Source organism: Halictus rubicundus, chromosome 8, assembly GCF_050948215.1.
Source record: "Halictus rubicundus isolate RS-2024b chromosome 8, iyHalRubi1_principal, whole genome shotgun sequence".
Taxonomy (NCBI): Eukaryota; Metazoa; Arthropoda; class Insecta; order Hymenoptera; family Halictidae; genus Halictus; species Halictus rubicundus.
Genome location: NC_135156.1, coordinates 14,426,380 through 14,454,025, shown reverse-complemented (window position 1 = coordinate 14,454,025; position 27,646 = coordinate 14,426,380). Strand labels below are relative to the sequence as shown.

Sequence of the window (27,646 nt, the reverse complement as noted above, 5' to 3'; positions counted from 1 at the left end):
CTTTTTCCGCGGGTATAAACCAGCGCCGGGGATGCGGGTGCGCGAAACTAACCGGGGGAAAGCTTTCTTTCTTCCGTGTCGCCCGAAATAGGAATTACTATTCCACGGCATTTTTCCGGGGGGTGGGGGGCGACTTTTTTCCAGTCGAGCTGCCCCGCCGCGGACGTAACACAATCGGCTAAGCCAGGTTCCGACGCGGCCATTGTGCTCCGCCATATTGCGCGGCTCTAATCTGCATACGAATGAAATCCGTTAGCCTGGAAAGCAGCGAAAAAGGTAAATAAGAAGAAGAACTGTGGGTTCTGCTGTTTCTCTCTCTCTCTCTCTCCCTTTCCTGAGTCTGAGCATTTCTGTCCTCCTCTTTCGTTCTCTCTCTCTCTCTCTCTCTCTCTCTCTCTCTCTCTCTCCATTTGCCAGAGAAGTGGCTCTTGCGGTGTCCCTCGTCGAGCTGCTGCTCGCTGAACGTTCTCGATTTACTTGGAGAACCTTGGAGAGACTGTGGAATGACACTTTTCGGCCATCTTATGCGGCAATGTGATTTTATTTTGACGTCTGAATGCTTCAGCTATCTCGCCGAGAGTCGTTTCAATCTGCTTTGAGTATTTTTGACGAGCGGCGTGGGGGTCTTGATTGTGTCTCTGATAGGTTTGTTGTGTGTGCTTCATTTTCTGGATGTACGCGAAGAGAGCTTTCTAAAGCAAAAAGTCTTCCGCGTCGATTAGGAGAAGCAGCAAGTCAATGCAAACTTCATTCCACCCTTTAACCGTAATCGTGACAGATAGAATAAATAATTTCATTTCAATAACTCTGTTTCATTTATTCATTTCTCTTCTAGATGCACAAAATCTGCCGTCTACTAACTACATTTAGCATCCTGTTTTCGAACCGAAGATTATGCAAGTTTTTAACGTTTATGTACAGGATGAGGCAATTTCAACGATAGCACTTTTTTTTTCTTTATAACAAATTTTTCTTCGTAACATTTGCTGTACCATTTAAAACGTATACGGTTCATTAAAATTGTATGGTCTCGAATACAATTTTCAATTACTTCTTATCTTGTTCGTTCTTTTATGAAAATAATCGAAATTATACGTAAACTTGCGGAGTACAGTAGCAGAGTCAACGATTGCACAGTACAATATTCTTCGCGCATTAAAGTTTTTACATTTCCCGGGGAAGAAACCGTTGCGGATAACTAAGCTGGTAAATTCGAGCAACTGGTGCCATTAAAACTTGATTTGCAGTAAATATGGTGAACAGTAATTGGCTTAAGAAATTCCGCAGAGCTGCCGAGACTCCATGCTCGCACAGCGAATAAAGTTTCACGCGGTTTTTGTTTCACCTGTAACCCGATAGAGCTCGTAACCGGGTGAACTACTTTGTATTTAGTTCATGTCTCTGCAAATTGGACCATAAAGCTTAACTCGTTGTGTTCCGAAGCCACCTTTAACATTTTCATTAAGATCTCCCGAACGTTTAACGCAACCTTACGTTAAATCTTCATTCACGTTTCACCGTGGGTCGTCTACTGCAAAATTTTCTGCTTCGAAAATGTCTGAAATGCGCCATGTCACTAAAATTGCAAATTTAAGACGAATCTTGTCACAGGACTGCGGATTTTATGCATTTACGACGAAAACGAATAGATCAAATGGAAAATAGTGAACACATTTGTAGGATCTAAAAATACTGTCGTATTCTTCTCAACTTCGTAAAATTATTCAAAAAATAATTGAATGCCTATGTAGCTCCTGTATCTGGCAATTGATGCAGACAATTTTGTCCACTTATCACATTTGCATATTAGGCATTAATTCAGACGATTCGCGACGCTTATCGCATCAAATACAATTTCATAACACATTAGAATAATATTGTTAGATAAGCAACGTTTTCAAAGATCCAATTATCGGATTAGAAGGTCGCTGTCCGTAAAAATCCGTGGCAGACCCTATATTTCGCACCGGAAAGCTGACAGGCAACGACAGCGGAAACCCAACGAATTTTCCGTGGATGAGGAAAGAGGAAAATCCTGGAATAAGTGCAAGAAGAAGAAGCAGAAGAAGAAGAAGAAGAAGCGTTAACGCGGAACTTCTCTAACTATCGTCAGCGAGATGCCTCGCCGATAAGCGTAACATTGTTTCCGCGACCTCGTTCGCGACTCCTCCGACCTCGAGCGGGTTGCCGTTGTCGCAGAGACTGATAAAACGTCCCCGGTTCGGTCTGATTCATAGACGCGCATGAAACTTTCCGTTTTCGCGACTTAGACGCGCGGGACGTGCTCGGACTGACCGATTCTCCAGGCCCTGTGGCCGCAGCGACCCAGGCAAATTGCGAAAAAGCTTGGCACGAGACCCGGTTCCCTCTTTAGGCTCGAGACGAGCGCCAATTCGTATCGCGAGACTGTGGACGACGCTATGCAACCTGGTATAGTTTAGGTATAGCATCGAACAATCGTCGATAAGTCTGACGGACCGGTTTCTAAACTCATTCATTTCTACGGAACCATTCTTTGTTTTACCGTGGATATTTCTTGCACTCAAACTCAGGAACAACGAATTGTTCTCAACATACAGGGTGTCCGAAAAATGTTGTATTTAATTCTTGAGGTCATTTGAAAAATGTATTCCTTCGAAAAAATGTTCTCCGCGGCTTTGTTGAGCCGCCGTGCCGGAATCCGTCTGCTTCAGTATGCTAATTAACGCCTCCGGAAATTTCGGGAATTGACCCCGGAATGTGCAAAACGGAAACCAGCGATCGCCGATCCATCAGCGGCATCCTCACGGCCGTGAATTCCTTTCGGAACTCGCCTAACCGTGGAAATTGCTTCCTTCGCGGCGGCAGCGTTACACTGTCCATGGAGGGCTAATGAAATTTAATTAACGTCGAAACGACACGCGCCGGTGTGACTTGGCGCTCTCTCAAAGGTGTTGCTGACCGAGATGAAAACGGGGAGGAACCGGGAAATCGCGTCGGACAAAGCAGACACCAGTGCAAATAATCAGACGTTCGGCCCAGTCGCCGCCGCCGCCGAGATTACGCTAATTAAATTCTTGTTCGCTTTGTGCCCGGCCGCGCTTCCTTTCTATTTTTCATGGCGGCTTCCTGTTGCTATCCGACTGCCGCCCCTCGTTTTCTCTTTATCTCTTTATTTCCCTCTCCGTGTCTCTTTCTTGCCCGCTCTCGCCGCTCAGCCGTCTCCGTTTCCATTTCCGTTTAATTTCAGCTTCGTCTCGGCTTCCGAGGAGCCGCTTCTTTCGAGAGTAATTTCTTCCCTCGGTTCGACTTCCCGCCAGTTTTTCGAAATTCCACGCGCCGACGATCCGGACGCTGTGCCTCGGTTTGTCCCCCGTTCGAGATCAAAGTTCGAGACTCGGGGACTGTGAATTTACTCGTCGACTGCGGATCTCGATTCTTGCCAAAATTAAAGTCAACACTTCAACACTTTTCTCTTAACCAATTCGCAATATTAATAGTTTTGTGAACGGTTTTACATGATATTATACCGAATAAAACACGTTTTTCCATAGTGTTGCTAAAAGTTTTTACACGCGCTCCGAAAAGTCGAATTTACCGTGGTTTATTTTGTAATATTCGGAGGAATAAAAACGGTAAGTTATGCAATAATAATCGTACTATTAACAAATCAGAGGATATTCGAAAAGGAGTGTTGCTTAAAATTTTCAGGACAAGCGTTTCTCGAAATTCCCTGAAAATCTCGATTAGAACAACTGAATCTTGTGACATGTAACGAATGTTTTAATTAATAAGTTCGATGCCAAGAAAAACCGTTTCATTTATACATATAAACACAGATATAATTAACAATGTATTGAATCATCAAAATATGTAGTGATATTCTGCTATTTTAATAGTCGAAGAACTTACATTGAAATCAAAATTAATTTGCAACGAAAAGTTTGAGATTCGGTTTGTCGCAGCACTTTTGCGCATGATTCTGTTAAATTACTTTTTGATCATCCCAGACTGCAGACTATACGCGCGCGCACACACACACACACGATTCCCATCTTCTTCGCCGGCGGAAATGTAAATTTTTTCCAAACAAAAATTCTCGTTAGCCCACGGTTCGCGTGCCGAGCATAAAATTTCGTGCCACATCAGCCGCAAGTTATCTCGCGCAACAGCGGCGAACGTGTCAAGTCGACGAAACTGCAAGCCACTAGCTTGCGCAAACATGTTCCCCGCGAGTTCATCAGAACTTTCTCTATCCAGAAAAATTGCCCATAAATCACGTATACAAAGAAACGTTTCGCCGAATGCGCGATGAAACGCTTTTCCCGGGGTGAAGGGGAGGGGGGACAAGGTTTATTCCGTAAACAATATCCGGGGAATCGTCACGAGCACAGAAAGGAAAAAAACCGAGATGGCTTATTTTCACGTGGTCCGACGAGAACAATAGCTGCCCTCGAAGGTCCTCCTCGGGGTCCGAGCTGAAGCGTCCTCCGTGTCTGCGAATGGAAAGGCCATTGTTCCCGCTCAGATGCCTCCTTTGTGTTTTCTTACCTCGAATTTTTGTCCTCTTTCGGCCTTTCATCCGCCGTTTGAACACGCAAACACTCCGGCAGAATATACAGATCAGACATGGCCGCGCGCGATTGTTTCGGCAGACGATGCCGGACGATTTCGGACTCGGGGAAACCAGTCCGGGACGAGAGTCCCCCCGGGGCTGTCTGCGGTTTAATTGGCCGCTGCCTTGGTCATTAAGACGATTTCTCGGTCCCGCGGATTACCTCGCCATCGCGCGAACTTAATTAACTCGACGAGCACCGCCACCTTCAACGGCCGCTCAAACGGGCCGCCTTGCCGAAAAAAAGACGGCTTCCGCGAAGCCGAAGTTGACCTGATAAGGCTGAAGGACCGCCTACTAAAGGAGCATCGAAGTCAACGAAACGAGCTCCGCTAAAAGATGATAATGAACTGTTGGGCGCGATGGACAGTGGATGATTAACATTATTCTGGTTTATCGTTTTCAAAAAAAGAATCGGTCTATTACCTTCTGTCGCCATTTTGTGAGTAATCAAGATTTTGAATTTCTCTTCGTTCCGAAATACTGATTAAGAAACAACTTCATTCTTTTGTTTCCGGTCGGTAGAAAGACCGGATTCATGGAAACCGTCGAACCATGTAATTCTGATAATTTTTATTTTTTAAAAATCACACGCGTACTTCAAGTATCAAGAAATGTGTGTGGAAAATCCCCACGCAAAAGGTTCAATAATTTTTCGGAAAAAAATTCCTAAAACGGTCACGAAAATCAGTATACCCCCTTGTCTGACCATAGGCGGACAACACTACTAGACTCAACGAAACATGAACTAAAAATCTATATAGCCTAAACGGAATTGAGTCGTCAGGACTCGAAGCAACAGAGGAAAGTAGGGAGCGGAAACGCATCGCTATGATGTTCTAATTAAATTTTGTGGTCAGATAAATCCCGTATGAAATTGTTTGGTCACTTAATTTAAGCCACTTAATACCATTAATACCGCTTCGAGTCGAGCTTTGTGCGTCGAATGGAATTCATATGCGCTAATTCGCCTACTAAATTAAGATAATAAACTATTCATCGGATTACTCCGCAACGAGCCCGATGAAACTTGTGCTGAAACGACAGACCGTAAATCGCTAAACTACTTAAAACTTTCCGAGTTTTATATGATAATATTTTTCACTCGGTATAGCGTTATCTCTTCGTGAAATATGAATTGAATTAGATTCTCAAGTTGGAGTATCCTGAAGAAGCGGCTGCTCGATACGTTGAGGGTGTGCTAATTCGTCAAGTGCAAGACCTCTGGAGATGATGGATCACAGGCCAGTTGCAGTTTAGGGGTGCAGCTGACGCTATCGCGAGCAAATTCAATTTTTCTAGACTCCGTTCACAGCTTGACCGATAGTTTTTCCTCTTTGCGGAATAACTTCGAGGCGGTGTAATTTCATTTGCATAATTTCCGCGCCGCTATACCGGGTAGAGGCTATTTTCGTTACGGGAGAAAGCGTCGCCGATTACGGGATAATATATTGTAAATTTAGATAACACAAGCATCGCGGTCGAGCTTCCCTCTGTAGAATTTCAACGACGCCGATACCGATCGCGGAAAAGTGTTCTGGGAAACTGAGAGAGCAATGAGAGGCAAACGAAATATCGATGGAATAAACGCGATAGACCCTAAAGACTGTCTAGGGATTCCATTCAATTTTCCTCGACTTCCGCATCCGAGGGAAACAGTATGCATCATACTTTCATTTCGTAATCGGACGACCGGTGAACCTAAACAATCTATCTATTTTTTCCATTTCTTCATTCCCATCAGGCGGAAACAAATTTCGATGCTGACAGTTGTGCTTCGGTCAATTTGAATCGCGTTTATCGAAGCGGTTCTCTTTTTGTACTCGTTTCCACAAAAAGCAACAAGACCAGGCAAAATAAATTATTCCATCACGATGCGGAAAATTCATATCATCGTTTAACGAAAGATCGCGGCACGGTATTCGGCAAAAACACCGTGAATCGAGTAAACCGAGTCGGAAAAGAACGGCGCCTCTATTTATCATTCCTCTTCCTCGGGATCAAAAGCTTTTCCTCTCGTTTCGTCCGAAGTCTGTCTAATATTTTCTTCTAATATTATCTTCTTTTTTACGAACCAGAAAATCGCGAAATATTTAGAAAAAGCCCGCCGAGCTTTAACGTTTATGAAGCGTCATTCACCAACCATTTTTTTTTCCGCCATGAGTTGTTAAGAGTCGAGCAAGATTGAACGACCGGTGCTCTTAAAAATGTGACACGAGACAATGCTCTAGTGATTAATATTGTGTTACTGTTACCGGATCTCATTCGTCATATAAAACACTATTAAAATTGTCATGATAACCTGAACAAACGACGAAAGTGATACACTTGCAACAGTTTGAAAGACAGTAGATTACTCCGGTCATAGTCAGACGACGAACAAGCTGCTCATAAAGCGACAGAAAATACTTTTATTTCTCCAAACAACTAAGTCATTCTATCCGAATCTCTGTACGAAACTCTCAAGTGCCATAACTCCAAGTAGAAACATGTTTAGCCATCTTTCTTTCGAAGAGGGATCAAAATTGACGCAAGTTTTCGAACGAATGCTACCAGCGGCTCGCATAAAATCGATGCGATCCTGTTTGACGAAGTTCCCAGAGCAACCGCGCGCTCTTTGTCCAGGGTACAATACTCGACGCGAGAGTAAACAGGAGAAATTGTCTTAAGACGTATCGTCTCGTCGCATGATCGCGGCGATCGAAGCGGTGGAACGAACGGGGACCGAAGCACGAAATGTCGCTTTCAGAAAGGGAAAAGTCCCGAATAAAACTTCCGTTTCCGGGCGGGAAGATTGCATCGCGACTCGATGTTTGCGAATCCGAATATCCCGTTCAGTTATTAACGACTTCAATCTCGGTGGCTGCGATTGTGCTTGTCGAGCTTCGGGAACGCTCGGAAGTTGCCGGGTTACACGCTCGAAGGAGGCGAGTGCATATTAAACGCATTAGAAACTACTTTGGCCGAGGGAGAACGGATTGGTGTCAAGAGGCGGCTTCGGATTCCGTTGGTTATGAATATATTTCAGAGAGACCGGCGCGCGAAATGTTGTGAGCCGATTGACAGCGGAAAGTTGTAATCGCGATGTCACCTGCCTGGCAAACTCGGCTGATCTCCTTGGCCTGGGATAATCATAATTTTCGTGTTGGTTATTCCTCGTTCCAAAGAAATATTTAGAAAGCGCTTGGTAAGGTTTTTTCGATATTTTTCTTTGAAGGTTGGGGGTTAGGGTTAGAAAAGCCTCCAATGAAGGAAAAATTAAAATTGTTCAGACTACGTATAAATTGTGCTAGATTTTACTGTAACAGACGTAATGTTCAGGCACGATTTCTCGTTTTCGCAACCGGTTCTCCGCAAAAACCGGGACGACCGAGGTTCGAGACGAAAGCGAAGCGAAACGAGACGGTGGGAGTGTAATAGCAGTAGAAGCTGTCGCGATAATTGCATCCACCTAGCAATATTCCTGGACGATCCGCGCCACTGACCTAAATCTCTGTTTCCACACGCCGGCCGCGCGGCGAAAGGAACGGGGAACGAAAGACAAACAGAACGAAAGTTTCGGGCCCGGCCCGATAGTTACTCTGCTGTTATTAAATCAGGATCGATCGCGTACAAGCCGCGGATATTCAATATCAGCTGTTCCTGTGATTTCACCTGTTCGTTCCGCGCGAAACCGGAAGACGAACGTCGCTTATCCGGACACCCTGTTGCCCGGGAATCGACGCGGCGAAGGAATACACAATAGTGAAACCCCACGAGAAAATTGCTCGCAGAAATGCGAAATTCTTTGGGAGAGGGAGAATTTTTCTTTGGAAAATTGCCTCGCTCCGCTTTTGAACTGCGACTTTCTCACACGGAGGCGTTTGTTGTTCGAATTCGAAATGAAATGAAAAATGTTCGGTTGTAATATAAATTCGTTTTGTTGCGAATATAAATCAGTTTCCATTCCAACGATTTAGATTGGACTCGAATGTTGATGTCTCTTCAAATAAGCTTGCATGATTATTTTATTGATTATTTCATTATAAAATAAATAAATTGAAACTGCACTGTACGGTCGGACCACAAATCAATAATACCACTGAAACATCTAATGAGAATGTTCAGAACGTGAATCACCAGTTACGAGTATAGTTCAAGAAGTCTGATCATGGATGACCTATACTACTTGAGATTCTTACACAGACCCGCAAGGATTATAAACTGTTCTGCAAACTAATGTCGATTAAATTTCCAACTAATTCGAGTTCGCAACACTTCATCGACTGCCACTCTACAGTGTACCAGCCATAAAGCTCAATTATGCAGTCTAATAAGGGTAGTTTAATTCTCAAGAACTTTCGCGAAGTATTTTCACTTCTCGCGATTTAATTATATTTCGCAGCGTTTCGGACTGGCTAATTAAATATTTATTGAAGGTATTTCTGCAGCATTCGTTCGTCGACGGAATGCTTCGAATTCCATCGGAACGAACAGGAATCGTTAACGAATGATCGGTGAACACACGTACCGACGAACGAATACTCACGTTTGACGGGTATTCCACGAAGAATCGTTTAATTAGCAATTTAATGGGCGCAAATTATTATTATTAAGTAGCTGCATCTCGAAAATTTCATCGCTTACTCGTGAACATTTCACGGTTCGTACGGAATTTTAAGTGGATCGAGCATTATTACGTAAACTGCATTCCTGAAAGCACTTTGCTTTGAGCTTTTGATTTAATTTTTAAAATTATGGGATAATTTTTATGAGCCTGTGAATTTTCTGTTCTACGTAAACTATTTATTCTTCCGCTTAAACTCTCCGAAATGAAAGAATAATGTACAAAAATGTACAAAGATTCGATAAAATAAAACAGTAGTGGGATTCTCGGGATTCGGTGAAAGTAGACAATGATATTCAGAAGTTCTGAAAGCTGGATAAAATGAAGCAATAATCCTTTTCAATTTTCCGAAACGATCGGACCAAGCATCGCTATTGCTATACTAACGACAGCAAGGAGGGTCTTCGGGGCCGTAGCCGGAGGTCTGAGGGAATTCTGGGTAGAGGAACGGCCGCGTTAAAATTCGAAGTGCCAAGTTATAGAATATATACATGAAATTAGACCGCAATCCCTTGATCCCCAGCGAGGAGTTCGAAACGCGGCTCCGCAGTCCGAGTCCTCCCATTTATCGGCGATGGCCGAGGATCCGAGTTTAAGGATCCGGCTGCGAAAAAACTCCGAAAATAATCCGCGGGAATGAGACGGACACGGTTCTCCGGAACGGATACGGGCCAGTTATTAACATTTCATATTGCTATTTACCTTAACGAGCGGCGATATTAATTTCTACCCGTGTTATTAGCTGAACCCCGTTATTTTATGTGCTGAATTTTCAAACATCCCTGTCGACGGACGCATCGGTGACCCGAAAACATCCGTTTCTGGGCACCGAATAATTGAAATTATGATTATTATCAAACTCACCCGGTATCGGTCTCCAGAATCATCGGTCAGCCAACGGTCCGTGTATTCGGCGTGTTTGTTAAATGTTTTACGCGATATTCGACAGATTATTAACTCACTCGATGACAAACAACGTCCGCGATTGAACGATTCATTGCGAATGTCTTGTTTTATTGAACGATCGCTGTAATGTCCTTCGGTTCGTTCGTTCCTCTCGCGTGATTGAGTGTTGGAAGTTTCGATTCAGTGTAACTGGGCAAATATTTCGCAAAATATTTTCTGCCGGTTGCTAAAGGATTTAAAACTGCCTTTGATGTTTTGCAAACGGGGGGTTCGGTAAATGTTTGTTTTTCGATGCGAAGGGTTTTCGGTTCGACGAGATAAATCAAGTATTAGTTTGTTTTTTAAATTGGATTTTTCAAGCGGAAAGAGATATGGTCTAACGTGGACTTCTGTTGCGGTAGACTATTCTTTTATTTTATAATTTTTTTATTGGAGAAAAGGAGTTCGTGTGACCGTTTCTAGTCACACTACTATTTACTGAAATACGATCGAACATGATACAATTCATTTCCTGGAATAATTCGATGGATAACGATAGCGAGTTCGCGGAAAATTAATACCATAATGAGTGTACGCTTCCAGTAGAACCAGCGAACAGTAGTCAGACAACCTGCTCGCGTTCTACGAACGTTCAAACTCAATTTTCTGGGATATTTTTTAATGATCATACGGAAGGAAGCTGTATCTTTATCACAACGCTAAATAGACCACTGTATGATTTTTTTCACGAAGTTACAAATTTTGTAAATTCAATCAACTTAACCTAATTTTTTGGCAGAATGCTAACAAATTTTTGGACAATTTCTTTTAACATGGTCTTGTAGAGAGAAGCTTTCCCTTAACAAAAATCTTTGGTAGTTCTTCGTAAGATTTTTTGTTCACGAAATTAGTTCGAGGATCAACAACTTTCTTATCAAGATTTAGGGATTTAATGTTTTGAAGCAGTGCATTCACATCTAGTCTTGTGGAAATAGTCTTGCAGTATGTTAGAATCTGAAAAAATATCTCAGGAACAATTCTAACGTGGGAGAAATAATTCTGGATGTAGAAGGATGAGGGAAAAATATTTACTGTGGTCAGTTACAAACGTTCCAGCAATAATTGATATTTCCCCTGCACGAAATGTCGACCATTTACCAGTGTACGCGATTGGTTACCGATTATATATCTCGCCACTCTCCCCTGTCTTCTGGCGGACACCAATGTCTTTCCGGAACGTTTAGTCCCGGTTCCATTAGCGAGATCATCCCCTCTGCTCAAGTAGCTGATCGTCGAAAAGTAAAGTGAAACTGAGCCGGTCAGCCGAACGCGGATCGTCGATAAGTGTTTCCACACCTCGGATGGACTTGCTGGTCGATGAAGCGAATTAATTGGGCGGCTCGAATTCTTTATTTTCCGCCGAAAACCTTCATTTCCTGCGAATCCCGAATTCTTCCTCAGCTTTATAATTAATTGCTTCGATAGACACCTATACTCTCGATGAAAAATATTTGTTGTTAAAATATTAAATACAATCTGTAGCATTTACTTCTCCACTCTCAAACCTGTGCTCTTAATTATTTATAATTGTCTCGGTGAATCACTGCACATCACCAAAATACTGCATTATTTTTATAGCTACTTTCAGCGTTGTATATAACAAGCAAAAACCACTGTAGAATTATTTAAAAAATTATTTCGCACTCTTTGAAAGTAACTGATTCAACCAAAAAATAATTTAACATTATTGGTCATCATGTTCACAGAAAAAGAATTATTAAAGATAACTGGATCACGGCAAAACACAATGATTTCACGAATTCGTAGAAGAGAATTAAAATTTTATGGACGTAATGGAATACTATAGTGACGCTTTCACGAGGATTTTCCGAGTACGGGATAATCCTGCGGGAACATAAATTAGGCTAAGTTGTAAATTTCGGTTGAAGTTGGCCGCGGCACTTGCGTTTTCACAGAACATTAAAGAATTAAAAAAGTTTCTGAAGAGCTTTCAGGCGTGAGGAAATAATGGCGCCGAAGCGCGTCGTAAATTCGGAGGCTGGCGCGAGTTTTCTCAAAGCATTTCCCTGTTCATCTTGATCATCGAAACATCTCCGACGAGTACACGTTAATGCTGTTAATCATTCACGGCTGGCACAATCCGCTGCAATTGTGTTTACAAACTAAATACAATATCGCGTGCTAACAATCATCATGACGAATGGTCGAATTTATTAGTCGCTATTCGATTATGGTACCGTTGGCAGTCATACGTGCGCTGCATTTGCAAAATTTTAGTTTGATTGGTGCATTAGCTCTCGATATCAACCATTTCGAAATTAAACCATTTATTCATCAATTCATTAAGAGAATCATAATTATGTTCTCGAATAAAACTATAAAACTGTAGGGGCATATTTTAAAATACTGTGCTTTAGATAGATGAAAAATAAAAATTAATATTCCCCTTAATCGCCGAAAATGGGGTGAGCAAATTTTGATTGTCTGAATCAAAATCGACCCAACCCCCGGAGGGTTGAGGGATGAGAATTTGATTTGGTTGCTGTTTCCCCTGATAGAAGCTGGAAACATTTTCTTTCGCCTGATGCGCAACGAAGCCGGTCGAAATCGAACTGGGAGCGGAAACCGGCGTCGGATCGCGTCGAATATTTCACTCGATTAAGCAATTTCCGGGCGGGGAGTCCACGGATTCCCCGGCGACGGCATTATGTCAATTTCCGTTTAAATATGCCAGCGTCTATCGACTCTGTGTTCGCGGGTTCCGTCGCTGACCGAAATTCCCGGCCCACTTTCGACCGGCGCAATAAAAGACAAACTCCGTCGACGAACGGCCGCCTCGTCGTCGACGGTACGTCGTCTTCACATCGGCTCTCATCATGGCACAATCCAGTGTAAATAAATTTTCACTAGGCTCCTCTTAAAGAGTGAAATTTCTGCTTTCACAGCACTCCACATAATTTCTACGGAGAACCTCATATTAAAAGACAAAGTAGAGAACTGAAGGTGACTGTTATAACTTTTGCAAGTTCAAAGGAGTCTACCGAGTTCGAACAATTTTTTCCGCGATTCTTTCTGGGATGGTTTTGAACAGAAAAGTTTCCTCTTTCCAACAAGCCCAGACAGATCACTTTACGATTTTTTTTCGCGAAGTTACAGCAGTTCAAAGGTTCGAAGATCCTGTAACAAATTTTCTAAATTCAAGCGACCCTGCTATTTGTTTAAAAGAGTGGCGAGTCTAATAAATTTTTTCTGGAATTTATTTTTAAACGGCCTTTTAGAGGGGAGCTTGCCCTTTGCGACAAACCTGGATAGATCGTTGCATGATTTTTTTGTCGCGAAGAAATTATTTTTAAGGAACGTATTCAGATGAACGTTGCAACCGGCATATGCGCAGAAAATTGCATATTGCAGGAAGAAGCGACGACGCATAATTCTGATTAGCAGAAGGGAGGAAGAAGAAGATGCAGATTTGACATGCAAGTGGTTGTTTGCTCGGTGCCGAAGTTGGTCGGTAGAAAACAAGGTACAGGGTAACGGGGGAACTGCATCGAAGGGACGACGCGGCTCTTGCATCGGTGCACAAAGGCCGGCTGGTGCAGTGTGTTGGACCTGAAAATGTGGACGTGAACGCAGACGATCGGATCGATTCCCTTTCTGTGTTCCCCGAGCGCAGCAGCTTCCTTTATTCCCGTTCGAGTGGAGGGCATGGTCAAAGATTGACGGGGTTCGATAAAACGGGGAGGCCGATCCGGCGCCGTTCGATAAGCTCGAACTGCTACGAAATACTAATTACCGGGCGTGACTTAGAATCACGCGCGGCCAGAGGGGGGGGGGGATACGTCCGCCAGGAATTTAATTAAGTGCTCACGCGAAATAATCGCGGTCGCTCACCGGAGTCGCGTTGTCTGCGGAATTGTCTCACGCGCTTTAACTGTTCGACAGTGAAAAGCTCGTTTTGTAGTGCCTGTCAATTAGCACGGAAAGAATTTCTCCTCCAATTGCTATGAATGATTTCGCTCACGCGAGGAAACAGTATTTATAATATCAAAACCTTTGAGAAGCACGGCGAATTGCAGGAAACCTTGAACAACAAGAAAACCTGTGGGGACCCAATTACTGTGCCTATATTAATTACATTTATTTTTAAAGCACTATGAATATTAAGAAAAAGGTACTAAATTTTTTCCTTATGCTATCATAACATAAATCAGGTGGACAGGTGGTGCTATGGACAAACAAAGTGAGATGATGTTTCAGGATAAACAAATATTGCCACAAGATCATCTCGTGAAGGCAATATTCCACAATTACTGAAAATTGGTGGTCAAAATGTTTAGTTCACTATTCTGACAATCTTATTTAAAATTTGGGCTTAACATCACCTTGGCAACTCAGGAATTTTTAACTGTTTACTTTATAATCCTGTACATGCTCGTTCAACTCTAAACACGTATAACTTTTGAACCAGTGAATTCCTCGCCTTAAAGCTTCGATTTTTGGCATTTTCTCGTCAAGGTGTGTAGCATTACATAGTAAAATGTTAAAAATTTCTGGGTTGCCAAGCTGAAATTTAACCAAAATTTCAATTTTGTTTACTAAAACAGTTCGTGGTTAATAAGAGCAAAAGTTCGCTATTAAGCCAATGATACCAGATGACACTTCACTGAAGTTGCAGCTTCAAGTGGAACATGAAGCCGAAAGCTTTCGCCACGCACGTTCTTGCAAACATTCGCGAAAAACAGGTCTTCCCCGAGCAATCTGGCGCGTGTGATGCTACGCAGGTTGGATCCCCCACTCGAAACTCGTGAAAGCTCAATATTTACTGGCGTAACCGGCCGACGAGTGTCATAAAACTTGGCATGAGTGAACGAGGTCGCGGTCTCTTGGTGATCGACTGAAAATTCCCGCGGAATTTCGCTTAGGATCGTTGCATCGCCGTCCCAACAGTCTCCTCGTTCGCCTTCGATGCTCCTCTTGAAATAAAATTCCAATCAAACACGGCCATTCTCTAACAAGTACCAATACAGAATCTTATGAACACAAAATTACCTGGCAAAGCGTCATAATACAGACAATCGTGTGTAGACTGCATATTTATATACGTGACATTATTATTTTCATATGCGTTTACGACAAGCAATAATAACAAGTTTCAATGACGTTTGTACTAAATTCCTTGCTCTGGAAGCGATTCTAAATGCAAAACACAGCAATTTCATTCGACTCGGAACACTTTATGAACAAGAAAATATAAAATTTTTACCGAGCAAATTCTAGACAGTGAGCAGTCATAAAAGTGCAATATATCGTATCTGATAATCTCGTTTCGCGCTATAAATTTCTAAACACTCTCCGGAGTCAGTACAATACGCAGACTTGAGAAAATTATTTCGAGCAACAGTATGATAGTTTTTAAAGGCACCACGGAGCTTCCACTCTACTCAACAAAATATTTATTCATTTCTACTTTAAGATACCTATTGGTCAAGAAAACAAATTGTTCTCGTTCTCCAACGAAAATTAACAACGTCGACGCGATTGCCCAGCGCAATGGTGAACAAGTAACACGATCGAAAGTGTCAGCTAAAAGCTGGCGAACCGAACGGCTAAATAATGGAACTGATAACGAGCAGTGCTCATCCGAGGAAATCATCCTCGAGCTTAAAGTTACTTATCGTCGAACGGACCACTTGGACTCTCGGCTGGAATAACAGCCGGGTTGGCAACCGTCGAAACTCGGCAGTTTCGTTAAGGTGAGAAGTTTATCGGGAATACAAGTTTAAGATCACCTTAGCCAATCAAGGTTTAGATTAAGGAAGATGTAGTCTCTCGGCTCCGGTTTCCATGACTACGGCTCCCCCGCCCCACCATTTCTGTATCCTCCTTTCTGTCCTTTCCCAATAACGCGACCCATCTTATCTCTTCCCATCCCCGTTTCGGATCCCCCCACCCCCACCCCCCGCCGTCGCCGTTCCCGTTGCACTACGTCGTTGACTTCGGCGAGAAAAGGTCACCGGGTCTCGCCCATTACAAAATCGTTCTTGCCTCGCATTCTACGATCGCGAGGCATAATTACCGTGTCGCGATTCCGAGTACCATGTCGTCGTCGTCGTTCTCCTATTCATTTCCGCGAAGAATCCTCCCAAGACTCCGCTGGTGCTCCCCGTGTCGCACCTGGCGCCGCGGAAACAGGTGTACCGGAGTCTATAATACTAACCGAGTCGGGTTATCACTGTTTCGATCGCGGACTGAAAGAAATTGCAGTGGAATTAATCCTCGGATTCGTGTGGCTCAGTTCTGACCACGCCGAAATTTTGACTACAATTTTCCCTCGATATAAGACGACCACTCGGGACCGGTTCTCGTCGTATTTCGGATGAACAAGAGGAAGAGGAGACAGCGATTCTATTATTTTCAAATAAAAAGCGTCGTCTTCTATCGGAATAAAATTTACGAAGATTTGAAGATTTTAAAGAAAATGATTTCTTCCAAACAATTTAACACTTTGAACGCCCAACTAGAAACCCGAAAAATTCCATAAAATCAAAGTAAGTTATTTAATGAAATAAACATTGCAAAAAATTAAATGTATGATACCGGGTAATCCTCCAACTTTCTTGCATGTTACAGATCCTAATCAAGTTTAGTACAATGACTATATCAACGTAAAAATTCATTTTAAAACCTGCACAAATAATTCCGTCACGGTGACGCGGCGACGAACGTGTTAAGGGGAATGGTTTCTTGTAAATATTTAAAAAAAAACTGATTTCTTCCAACCGTTTTAAAAGAAAATGAGTGATGCGAAAATAGGTACCATTCGATTTTCATAACAGTCGAAGTATTGACGAATTTCTCCAAAATCGGAGCGTAGAAATCCACAGGCCAGCCACTGTAAGTTTTTATCTCGAGTTAGGCGTTTAACCGGGATTACCCGTCGAGCAGAGCGGCGCATTGTGCGGAGCCGGGATCGGGAATCCTGGACTTCCGTTATATTTCCCATTCATTCTCCGTTTTTCGCCGCTAATGGCCCGTGTTTTTAGAAAAATTCGCTGCCGCGACGGTCCGCCGAAAAAGTTTTACGCGGGTCCATCCACTCTCGTCGTATACCCATTTAGGGTGTCTTCATCCCCATGTTCTCGAAAAAATGTAGCAGCACTCGATCTTGATCCCTTTTTCACGGTGTACCGTGAATGGGCGAGCCACTCGAACAAAACCGGATCCTCCGTTCACGTTGGCATAATTAATTCCCCGCGGTGGACACTCTTTGAAATTATTCTTTGCAGCGAGGCTTGGAATGCGCATTGAATCACGCCTGTGGATTATGATACTTAAGACTGTGAATATTTATGCGAACACTATGTTTTAACTTGAAGGGAAAATTTATTTCGACCGGAACGTTCCTCGTTGTAAAAGGAAAAATAGTATTGCCGAGTATTTTGTATAAATAAGTTTAAATTGTTAAAAGATTCATGTGTTCAGGTATTAGTGGACAAGCTTGCTATAAGCGTCGAGAATGTTTGTCACAGATTTGTACGAACAAAACGGGTGAACAAGGTCGCTATAAGCAGAAATATTTTTCCCGGCAGTCTATCGCGATTTTCGCGGAACAAACAAACGGAACTCGCATGCCCGGAACACCGTATCACCAATTCATGATCCATTTACAATTCATGCGGTTGCATTTTCGCAATTCTTTATTCCCGGCTCGTTTCCGCGCGGCGACCCGATACGTCGTCCCGCGAACAAAACGTTCCCGCGATTCCCAATCTCGCCGGTTATCTTCCCAGATTCCATTTCTATTTCCGGGAACGTCTTGCGCCGACCAAATTCTTCCGTCGCAGCACTCGCGATGCCTTTGTGTCCCTACAGGAGGTCGACTTCCGGCGCGTACCGTTCGATATATCAGCGCGGAAACGCTGCCGACTCCGTGCCGCTTCATTTCCACGGGCGAGCACCGCTTGGAAATAGTCACAATACGCTGGGAAATAGTCGGGAACTTGCCGCCGAACTCTAGGTGCACGAACGCGTGCTATTTTCACGTCCCTGAAACGAGTGCTTTTCGCTGTGCGATTTGCTTCGCGGTTCTTTGCAACCTCTTGACAACATCCACCCTTAAAATAACCTAACTTCATGCACCTTCTTCTCGGACTCTACCATAGCTATCAACTTGAAATTGTTAGAGCATGTAGTCCTATACCAGGTGTGAATTTCAGCCCGAGGAGAATCTTGAAATACCGCACGGAAAAAATTATACAACCCTATCTCTACGCTTGCAATACCCCGTGTCGATTTTTTGCACCTTTGATCTAGACGATGCTAGAAATCCGGCTGCAGATCGAATTTCAAAAAACCCCTCGGCTAAAACGCGAGTTACCCTTGGCGGTAAAAGCACACAGAATTTCAACTCGATCGCTCGAATGGATACCGAGAGAAAGCAGCATGAAGTTCGCTTATTGTGCACCGAAAATTTCCCACTTCGGTTAAGGGTTGTAAAGCGGTTAAGAAGATTGTTCAAAATTTAATGAACGAGTTGTCCGGCGGAAACAATCGAACATCAATTTTGTATGGAAGATGAACAGGTGGGTGGCACCTGTTTCCCTGATTCGGACCGAAAATAGCGGGTCGGCCGGCGATCCCGGTGCAAATTAACTCGCGGCGGGGCGGAAACAAAAGGGTGAAAACTGCACGAAGCCAAGGCACCGCTTCAAAAGTTATCATTGCGCTTTCGCCGTCGCGTGACAGCGGCCGCACAAAGGCTCGCTCGCCGAACAATAACGTAGGCCGAATACACGCCCGCCATTCAAGACAACGAAATCGAACAACAAAGGGCCGGCGAGCAAGCGAAGGGAAACGCCGAATCGCATGGCCCGCCGAGATTGCGTGCGCGAAATAACTGTGCAAACATTAACCCTGTACGGGTCCCGTTGAACTCTTTACGCCTTCGCGCGTTTTACCACGTAGAAGTCATCGATAAACGGCGCTGACGAACCCCATAAAAAATTGATTGTCGTAAAATTATTGTCACTGAACGACAATCTACCAGTGCTAAAATTACCTGGATCACACTGTGAATAACTATCGTTATTAGTAACGCTAATCGCTTCTCTGAATAATATCGGTTAGGTGAAACTTGTACGAAACGCAGAAAATTAAAATGATTATTAAAATGAACTTCGAGTATTAAAAATGATTTTCGAGTATTAAAATGAACTAAATTGAAGAAAGTTTTCCCTTGTATTCAAATGAAGCAAATTAAAGAAATGTACGTCTTGTATTCAAATGAAGAATAATTCAAGAAATTGTTCCTAAAATGAAGAATGGTCACAGTAATTTTAATGTTGAATAAAGTTTAGTACGCTGTGTTAACGTACGGGATGGTAGAGGTGTGTCGGTGCACTTTATTTTAAGTCCCACACACTATGTTATACTTCCTCCCTTCAGGAAGCTTCGTGTATTTTTAAATATTCGCGGTTGTAAGACCGTTTTTTACGGCAGTTTCATAGTTTATAATCTTCGCGATTAATCAAGGGTAGTAAAATAGAGGATAACGCTGGCTTTATGTCCGCTGGGTGTAGTCCATGTAAATTATTCTTCTTCAAGCTGATAAAGTAGAGAAACGCTATGCGGTACGTCCAATTAAATAGGGAGACGTAATTGCTTGAATTAGAAGAATTCTGGATCGCACGATACCAGAATTTTTAGTAGCAAAAATGAAACAGTTTGTGTTGTTTAAAATTTCTTTAGTTAACCAAAGGAAATTTAAAAGTATGTAATTCTTTTTGTGATTTTTGATAGCGATGACTTTGGAAAGTTTTTGCGTTTGCGCGACATTCTCGCGAAGCAGATTAATGTTGATAGTTTAATAAGTGTGCGTTTAAAGAAGTTAATGAGCATTCTGCTTGAATATATAATGGAATTAACTTGGAAGGTAAGCTGGAGAAGGTAAATGGTGATGAATGTGTCTTAGGCGATGCTGTGTCTCGCAATCTCGGCCAACTTTTCATCGTTATTCCTGTCAAAAGCTCCATAATTTATACGTTACAGAAAACTGGATAAATGTATATGAATGTCATATGCTGTCACTGGTAATGTAGTACAATAATAAAGCTTATTCACGCGATTATAAAAGGACTCTTCCTCGAAGCAATTTTGCGATGCATTCCCGCAAGAATTTTAAAACTTTTGAGGACTTAAATCAAAGCTGGGAGATGGCACTTTATGATAGGAGCAGTTAGGTTGAAAAATATTCACGAAATCATGTCGAGAAATCGATGAAACCTAACTGTCAGTTTGGTCAAACTTCGCCATGACTTTAAGAGGATTCTTCGAGTTAATTTTGGAATGGGCTACCGTAGGAATTTTTAAATGTTTAAGGGATAAAATTGAAGCTAAAATATCGCCCTTGAAAATATCTAAATCTGGATTAATAGCTTCGAAATGTTCAGACTTGAAATGGTTACCCCAAGGAGTCACTTTACATCACCTAAATTACATTTCAACATTTATTTTAAGCTCCATGGTAATAATAATCAGTCTCGTGTAGTTTTCCATCCCTTAAAAAATAAAGAACACGCTATTAAAATTCGTCTTACGCAAGCAACGTTCAAGTGAAATGCAAATAAATTGTAGGACAGGGTGTTCCGGATCATTTGCAGTGGACTCATCATCGATACGTTTCTCCATTTCGTTACCTTCAGCATTTCGTGTTTCGCGTTTCTCCGCGTTCCTGCTCTCTCGTTTCCTTATTCTACGAAATAGAATGCACCGGGAACTCGGAGCATTTCCCCAGTATTTCCACCGAAACACACTCGACACTCCCTTTCCTCGGCTTTTCTCGGCCGAGTTCCTTGAAAAAAGCCATTCTACATCCTCGAGTCGACAGCTTTCGTTCCGCCTGGGAGGACGCCGTTTACCATTTACCGTGAACCCTAACCGCGATCGATCTCGACGGGTCTCTGCGAAAGATCGCCCACTCCTTGACCGCGATTTCCGGTCAATTCGAGTACGTAGCACACCCACCATAAATCCACTACGATTAACAAATTCTCATTCGATTTGCCGTTTCCCCCAAAAAATGCAAAACATACAATCACGTTCACAAAACGAAGTACAGGGTGTCGAAAAAATTATATGTCACGGCCACCATAGCGTGATTCTACACCTACGATTTGGTGGAAATTGACATAAAAAACTCCCCGCAAAATTGACCTTGACCTTGAAAATCAAGGAAATCTTGGAAATCAATTCTAATAATTTTCGAAGCTTCTTTATGTGTAAATTTTTTACATCCAGCGCCAATATATAAGTAAATAGCGTACTATCATACAGCGGGTACCATCGGTAAGCTATCTCGTTGGGCATGAAATTATCATAATCATGATACTCCTATTTCCCTAACTACAGAATGAAAGAAAGAAGCTGCAAAAATTATAAGAAATGCAACATCATTTTTTAAGAGAACGGTTGAGATGTGACCCATGGTTTCTTTCACAAAGTTGAACGTTCTGACCAGTAGAACACGATTAAACGAAAAAGAAATTGTTGTTTTTTGACCTTGATTTTCAAGGTCAAGGTCAATTTTGCGGGGAGTTTTTTATGTCAATTTCCACCAAATCGTAGGTGTACAATCACGCTATGGTGACATATCATTTTTTGACACCCTGTACATAGACCGTAGTATCATCTATATAGAAATTTCTATCTAAAGCTAGACCCCCCGAAACACTAATTCTTCTCACGACAACAGCAGCTAACAAACAGGGGTAGTTTCCAGCAACCTCCAAACCAATAATAAAAATCCCACATCGTTTTAAACACATTCTTCCCTCCCTGCTCCGTAGTCTAACGCCAAGGGATGGTCACCGGACTGCCGGAAACGACAATAGTCCTGGCAGCAGCAGCGCCTAACAAACGAGGGGTGGGTTACGAAACCAATGCTGAAAACGCGATTAGAAAATCCCGAAGATAGGAGGCTGCACATCGATTAAATTACATCGGAAGCCGCAGCGCCCGATAGCAATCGCCACCCCGTTGACCAGAGAATATCCGGTCGATCCCGCTCTCGATTAGAATCGTCCGGACTATTCCATCTGGTTGGACTCGGTCGACGGTCGTTCCACGAAATAACCCGTCCTCGTAAACCACCTCTCCGTCATCTTATTCCGGAGCGGAGAAAACACGGATGGGAGACGGGGACCGTACGCGGAACACGTGCGGAACGTGTGTCAGCGAGGCGACACCGGCGCTCGCTGCGAGATTTCCGCCCTCCAACCCTTTCTCCGTCCCTCCGCGACCCTCTCGCACACCCCTCGGTTGCCGGCCGTTTCATTCGTATTCCGACACCGTGTCCCGGCCGCTTTTCCATCAACGTTGTTAAGCGCACGACCGGGACACTACTCCGCGCCCGCGAATGAAATAAAAACCAACGCGGGGGGAAAAACATCGACACGGTTGTTGTTGTTGTTGTTTTTTTTTTTTACGGATACTTGATGCTTCACCGGAAACCGACGTGAGGACTTCTGGGCCCGCGCCGCGCCACACCGACCGCCCGAATTTAACCCTTAGCACTCGAATGGTGCCTGTAAAGCACCACTAGAAATTGCTGTATCATTATTCAAAATATTTTTTACATTGTTAAATTTGTTTGCATTTAATACGTTACTAAACATTTCGGTATTGTACGAGTAAGTTGCACCATTTCCGTATGTATAACATGAAAAAATATATATAGAAGGGCAATATTCTAGGTCGGAAGAATTTTGGAGTTAAAATAGCTTCGAGTGCAAAGGGTTAAATTCGCTGTAGTTCGAGAAATCGCGGATCAAGTCCGCCACGGCTGGGAGAGGATTCATTGAGCGATTTATAGTCGTGGGGACTATGGGTTGAGTTGAAAGAGAATTGCGGGCTGGTGGAGATTGTTTATGGTGCGAGGAACCTCCATTGAAATGAATTTTCATTTTTGTTTCAAATTTTGTACGTATTTTAAATTTATATGGTAAATTGAAGCCTGAAAATTCATTTTATGATTGCACAATGCGCATTATTTATGTGTTAAAAATTGTTAAATTGAAGTCTCAGAAGAAATAGAATGCGTAAAGTCATATTTGAAAGTCTCTTTATTCATCTCTGTAGAAGAAAATCGGAGACGAAGTGGGTTATTCTTGTTCAAAGCAGAAACCCCTGGATGAACAGCATAATTTTCAGTATAATATGCGAACGAAGTCTTCTTCGGGTGAAGACAATCCAGTTTGCTACTGCATAAGACTTCTTTAACACTATTGGCAAACCACAAGGGTGAACCAGCACCCTTCAAGCACTGGCAACACTACGACACCTAAAGTATTTAACAATGTAAGCTCACAATGACTTCTAACTTACCATGCTAGAACATGAATTTGCTGACACAGTTATTCCGTGTCGAACATGGTGGACTGGATTTGTGAATCTATGAATATATTGACTGTACGGAATGGGGTTGGCTCCTCGAGTCTATCAGTTACGAAATATTAAAAATGTATTATCTACCTTGTGCAAAAAGAATTAGGAAATGAAGGTTCTTTTGTTCTGTGTTTTACGAATAGTTGTAATAAATCTCGTTATTTATATTGTTTGTCGTATATCATTTCGAAGTTTATTTAATGCTTAATCCATCTGCCTTAAAACAATTTTTCCAACATTCAATAAGGACAAGATTAAATCTAGTTGTGAAATTATATTTGCAAAAACATTATGCATCCTGCATCTGTTGTCATTTATTACTTCCCTTGACCAATTTAGAAAAATATTTTAAATAAAATAAATGGTAACACTCGCAGGGTATCTTCGTTGCAATTGACCCTAGAGGCTATCTTTTCCCCAGTACGAATTTTTAGTCTCTTTAAGGGTAATTTTTCAAGTTCAATTTTGGAAGTCGCTCTAACTGATTAATATAGAAAATGTGGTAGAGCCGAATTTTTCGGCGGTAATAGCGTCGTTATTATTTTAACGAGAATTTTCTTCCCGACGAATATTTCTATTCCTCGCATACGGTACCCACTTCTGCGCCATAAGAAGTCTTTTCAACCTGCTTCGAGGGTTTTCTAACAGAGTTGCCGCGCACTAAAGATTTCTCCCGACCGTCTCGCACATTTCTTCCAGGCCGTCGCTACTCTATTCTAGCTCTCAGACAAGCTGCAGTGGCATTAACCTAGAAAAGCTCCGGTTTGATCGTGCCGAAGCGGGCGTGCCGAACCGACTGTCTGTCACGTTGATCCCTGTTTTCTCCAAAACGCCATTATTTCCGACGTCCGGCGCATCGATTATCCACTCTGAAACGTTTTCGCATCGTCGACAAACCAACCACGAGAACCTACTCGTCGGGAACTCTTTTCACCGAACCTATTGTTTCGTTATTTAACCGCGAGCTCCGACGATCCTCTCGCGATTCCGCATGCTATTTTATAATTCTACTTTTGCATTATTTTTTTCTGTGTTTCGTAAGTTTATTTCTGCATTTCATAATTCTGCTTGTACTTTCTTATAGTTCATTTGCACGAGATACCCAGCACATTATCTTCCCAGTGCTGTAACACTTTACAAACCTGTATAGACCCAGAAAAAAATGAACATGTTACATCATTTTTAAAAATTTGGGGTTGTACACTTTCAACCCCTAGGAAACTCACCCCCACAAGTCGCTCTGCTCAAAGAACTTGAACCCATTGGTTCAACACCTGGACGTTCGCAATTGTGTTCGAGAAAAGACACTTTCTACCACTTTGTATGAAACACTCTGTACATAGTCCCCCTAAGGGTTGATTTATCGAAGACTGAAGAGAGGTTATTTAGCCCACGCTTGAACTCTAGCTTGTATAGACCTAATTGCAGACAATTCTCGATCACCGTACTCCACACAGAATCACCAATCATCAGGGTTGTTCCTGGGCATCCACCCCTAGACAACTCACCCTCTCAACTTTGTATACGCTGAAACAATACCTTCAGCTCAACAACCACGATAGTTTCAAGAAAAATAGTTCGCATCACTTTCCATGGGACAGCCTGTGTACACCATCCTCCTAAGGGTTGATTTCTCAAAGAACGAAGACAGTTAGCCTCCGCTTCAACTGTATCCTGTATAGACCTAATCGGAGACAATTACTCTCAATCACGGTACTCCGAACAGACTCGCCGCGTAGAGGTTATCCTCATCAGGGTATATGGGCATTGGGGTGAGTAGGAAGGTGGGGGATGAACGGGGGTGCGAAGTAGGCGGAGATATGATGGTAGAGGGAGTAATTAGTGAAAGTGGCTTGTCATTTTTTCAGCTCCGGAAGCCAGTGTCGACTCTCTCGATCCCGGGGGCGATGAAGAACAGCGGCGGCGTTGCCGGTGGCGGAGGCATGGGTGGCGCCGGGGGTGTCGGCGGGGGTGCTGGTTGCGGTAGCGGGGGTGCTACCGGGACCGGCGAGGACGCCGGTATCGCCCTCGTTGGCTTCCACTCGGAGTACCCAGGGGGTGGCGGGTCGATCAAGGGCCCGTCCGGAAGCATTGGACCCGGGTCCAAGCACAAACCCAACGTCGGTTACCGGCTGGGCAGACGGAAGGCCCTGTTCGAGAAGCGGAAACGCATCAGCGACTACGCGCTCGTCATGGGCATGTTCGGCATCATCGTGATGGTCATCGAGAACGAACTGTCCAGCGCCGGTGTCTACACCAAGGTGAGTCTCCCATCTCCATTCAGCCGGCGAACCTAACTCTGGTTCTTCTTTAATTTTTTTTTCACCTTGTGTGTTTCGAAACAAATTCGTCAATATATCTTTAACTGCTTACGAACACATTTGGCAAGGTGTTATACCGTACGAAAATAATTGACGATTTATTCTGTTGTACGAGCATTTCTTAGAGAAAAATTATCAGTGAATAGTAGAATATATCTTTTTGAACATTTGCAGTACGTATATTGGAGCTTATGAAGACATTTGGGAATATATTCTTCGGTACGAGATTATTTGAAAATATATTATATGTTAGAAAAACGACAATATATTATTTATTATAAAAGCTTCGCAATACGTAACGTTTTATGAGGATGTACGGCAATTTATTAGTTCCTGTAAGAATATTCCGAAAAAAACGGCAACAGAATCTGTTTGACAGGAACCAAGTTAAACAACTTCTTATTTTCTGTAAAAATGTTTGATAAAGGCATTGTTTGCAAAGGAAATAGTAGGCGGTCTGTTACTTCTCGCAAAATATTTGAGAATGTGTCGCTTCTTATGAGAATATTGGAGTATTTTTTTTATCGATCTCCACCGGTGTCGAGGGGGTGGAAACAGTCTCCGAAGTTAGGGGTTGCAAATGCATACGTTCAGATGAATATCTTAAAAGCTATCAGAGCTCGAAGAATGTTAGACAGACCGAATTTGCGTATTTTTAAATGTACGATCAGATCGTATAAGTTTATCCCAGAAAACTGTATTTATTTAAACAATGTACAAAAAGGTAACACATTTTCGTATATTCGCAGAACCAGCAAAGCATGAATAAAATCGAATTTTTATTTATTCTCATAATTAAATTTTCATCGAATCATCGACGAAAAAGGGTCCTTAAGTATGCACATTTAACACTTTTAGAATAATCAAGGATTATAAGAGAACAACGCTGAATTCCGTCATTCTGACAGGCTTAGTTATCCGGGATTAATATTATCCTCGAGTCAAAACGGCCAACTACAAACAAAGGATTGAAAGAACAGTGAATCGGCGTACACATAAAGGAGTATTTCCTTTGCGATTATGCAGAGCGGAAGAATAGCGATTTCGCGCGTCGATTACCCGCGTCCTTCGCGACGAGGAGAAGCTCGGATTTGGCGGTGGCGTTTCCGCTAGGGGTAAAACTTTTAATGTCTTACGTCGAAGAGCAACAAAAGCGAGCATCGACTTTTCATCAACCGGGGCTTAATTGATTCAGCAGCCCGGGAAGAAGCTTCGGGCGTGTTCAGTTTCCATCTCGGTGTTTCTTATGCAAATCGGTAGCCGGGGCGAAACTTTTCAAAGTCGAGCCTCGGCCCGCGGGTATTAATGAGCGTAACAGAGTTGGTAATACACGGATAGACGGATCATCGTTCTAAAGTAGCGTTAACGGCGTCGTCGCGACGCTTAATGACGCGTGGACCGACGGACGGACGATGATCGGCGCGATGATCGCGTCGCTCTTCGATATCGGCCCCCGATGGAACTCGCAGACGATAAAAGTTCGTACACGTGATTCCGATGCAAATGCACCGGGGGCCGACGGTGTTCGTTTACGTGCACCGCCGCGCATAATTCCCGCATGCAAATCGAAACCGATTCGTTGCAACTGCACCGGCGGCTACGATTTTCTGGGAACCGAGATACCGGATCGCGTTATCGTCGTAATTACCCGGTGATCGTGAATTGACTGCCATGGAGATGCGATTCTAATAAACTTTCGCTGTCTGCAAATGTTTTCGGAGTGCATCGAACGATAACATTTGGTATACTCCGAAAATTACCGGAGCAGGGGGTTTCCAC

At 42.9% G+C, this 27,646-nt stretch overlaps 1 protein-coding gene across 6 annotated transcripts in view; it reads left to right on the top strand.

Moving 5' to 3' along the window:
• Window positions 1–27,646, top strand: part of Sk (small conductance calcium-activated potassium channel) — a 279,006-nt gene that overhangs the window by 172,492 nt on the left and 78,868 nt on the right. For all 6 annotated transcript variants that reach the window (XM_076792011.1, XM_076792010.1, XM_076792014.1 and 3 more), the window contains one exon: window positions 25,415–25,807. In XM_076792011.1, coding sequence (XP_076648126.1) covers window positions 25,415–25,807 — 393 coding nt within the window. The remainder of the gene's footprint in view (window positions 1–25,414; window positions 25,808–27,646) is intronic.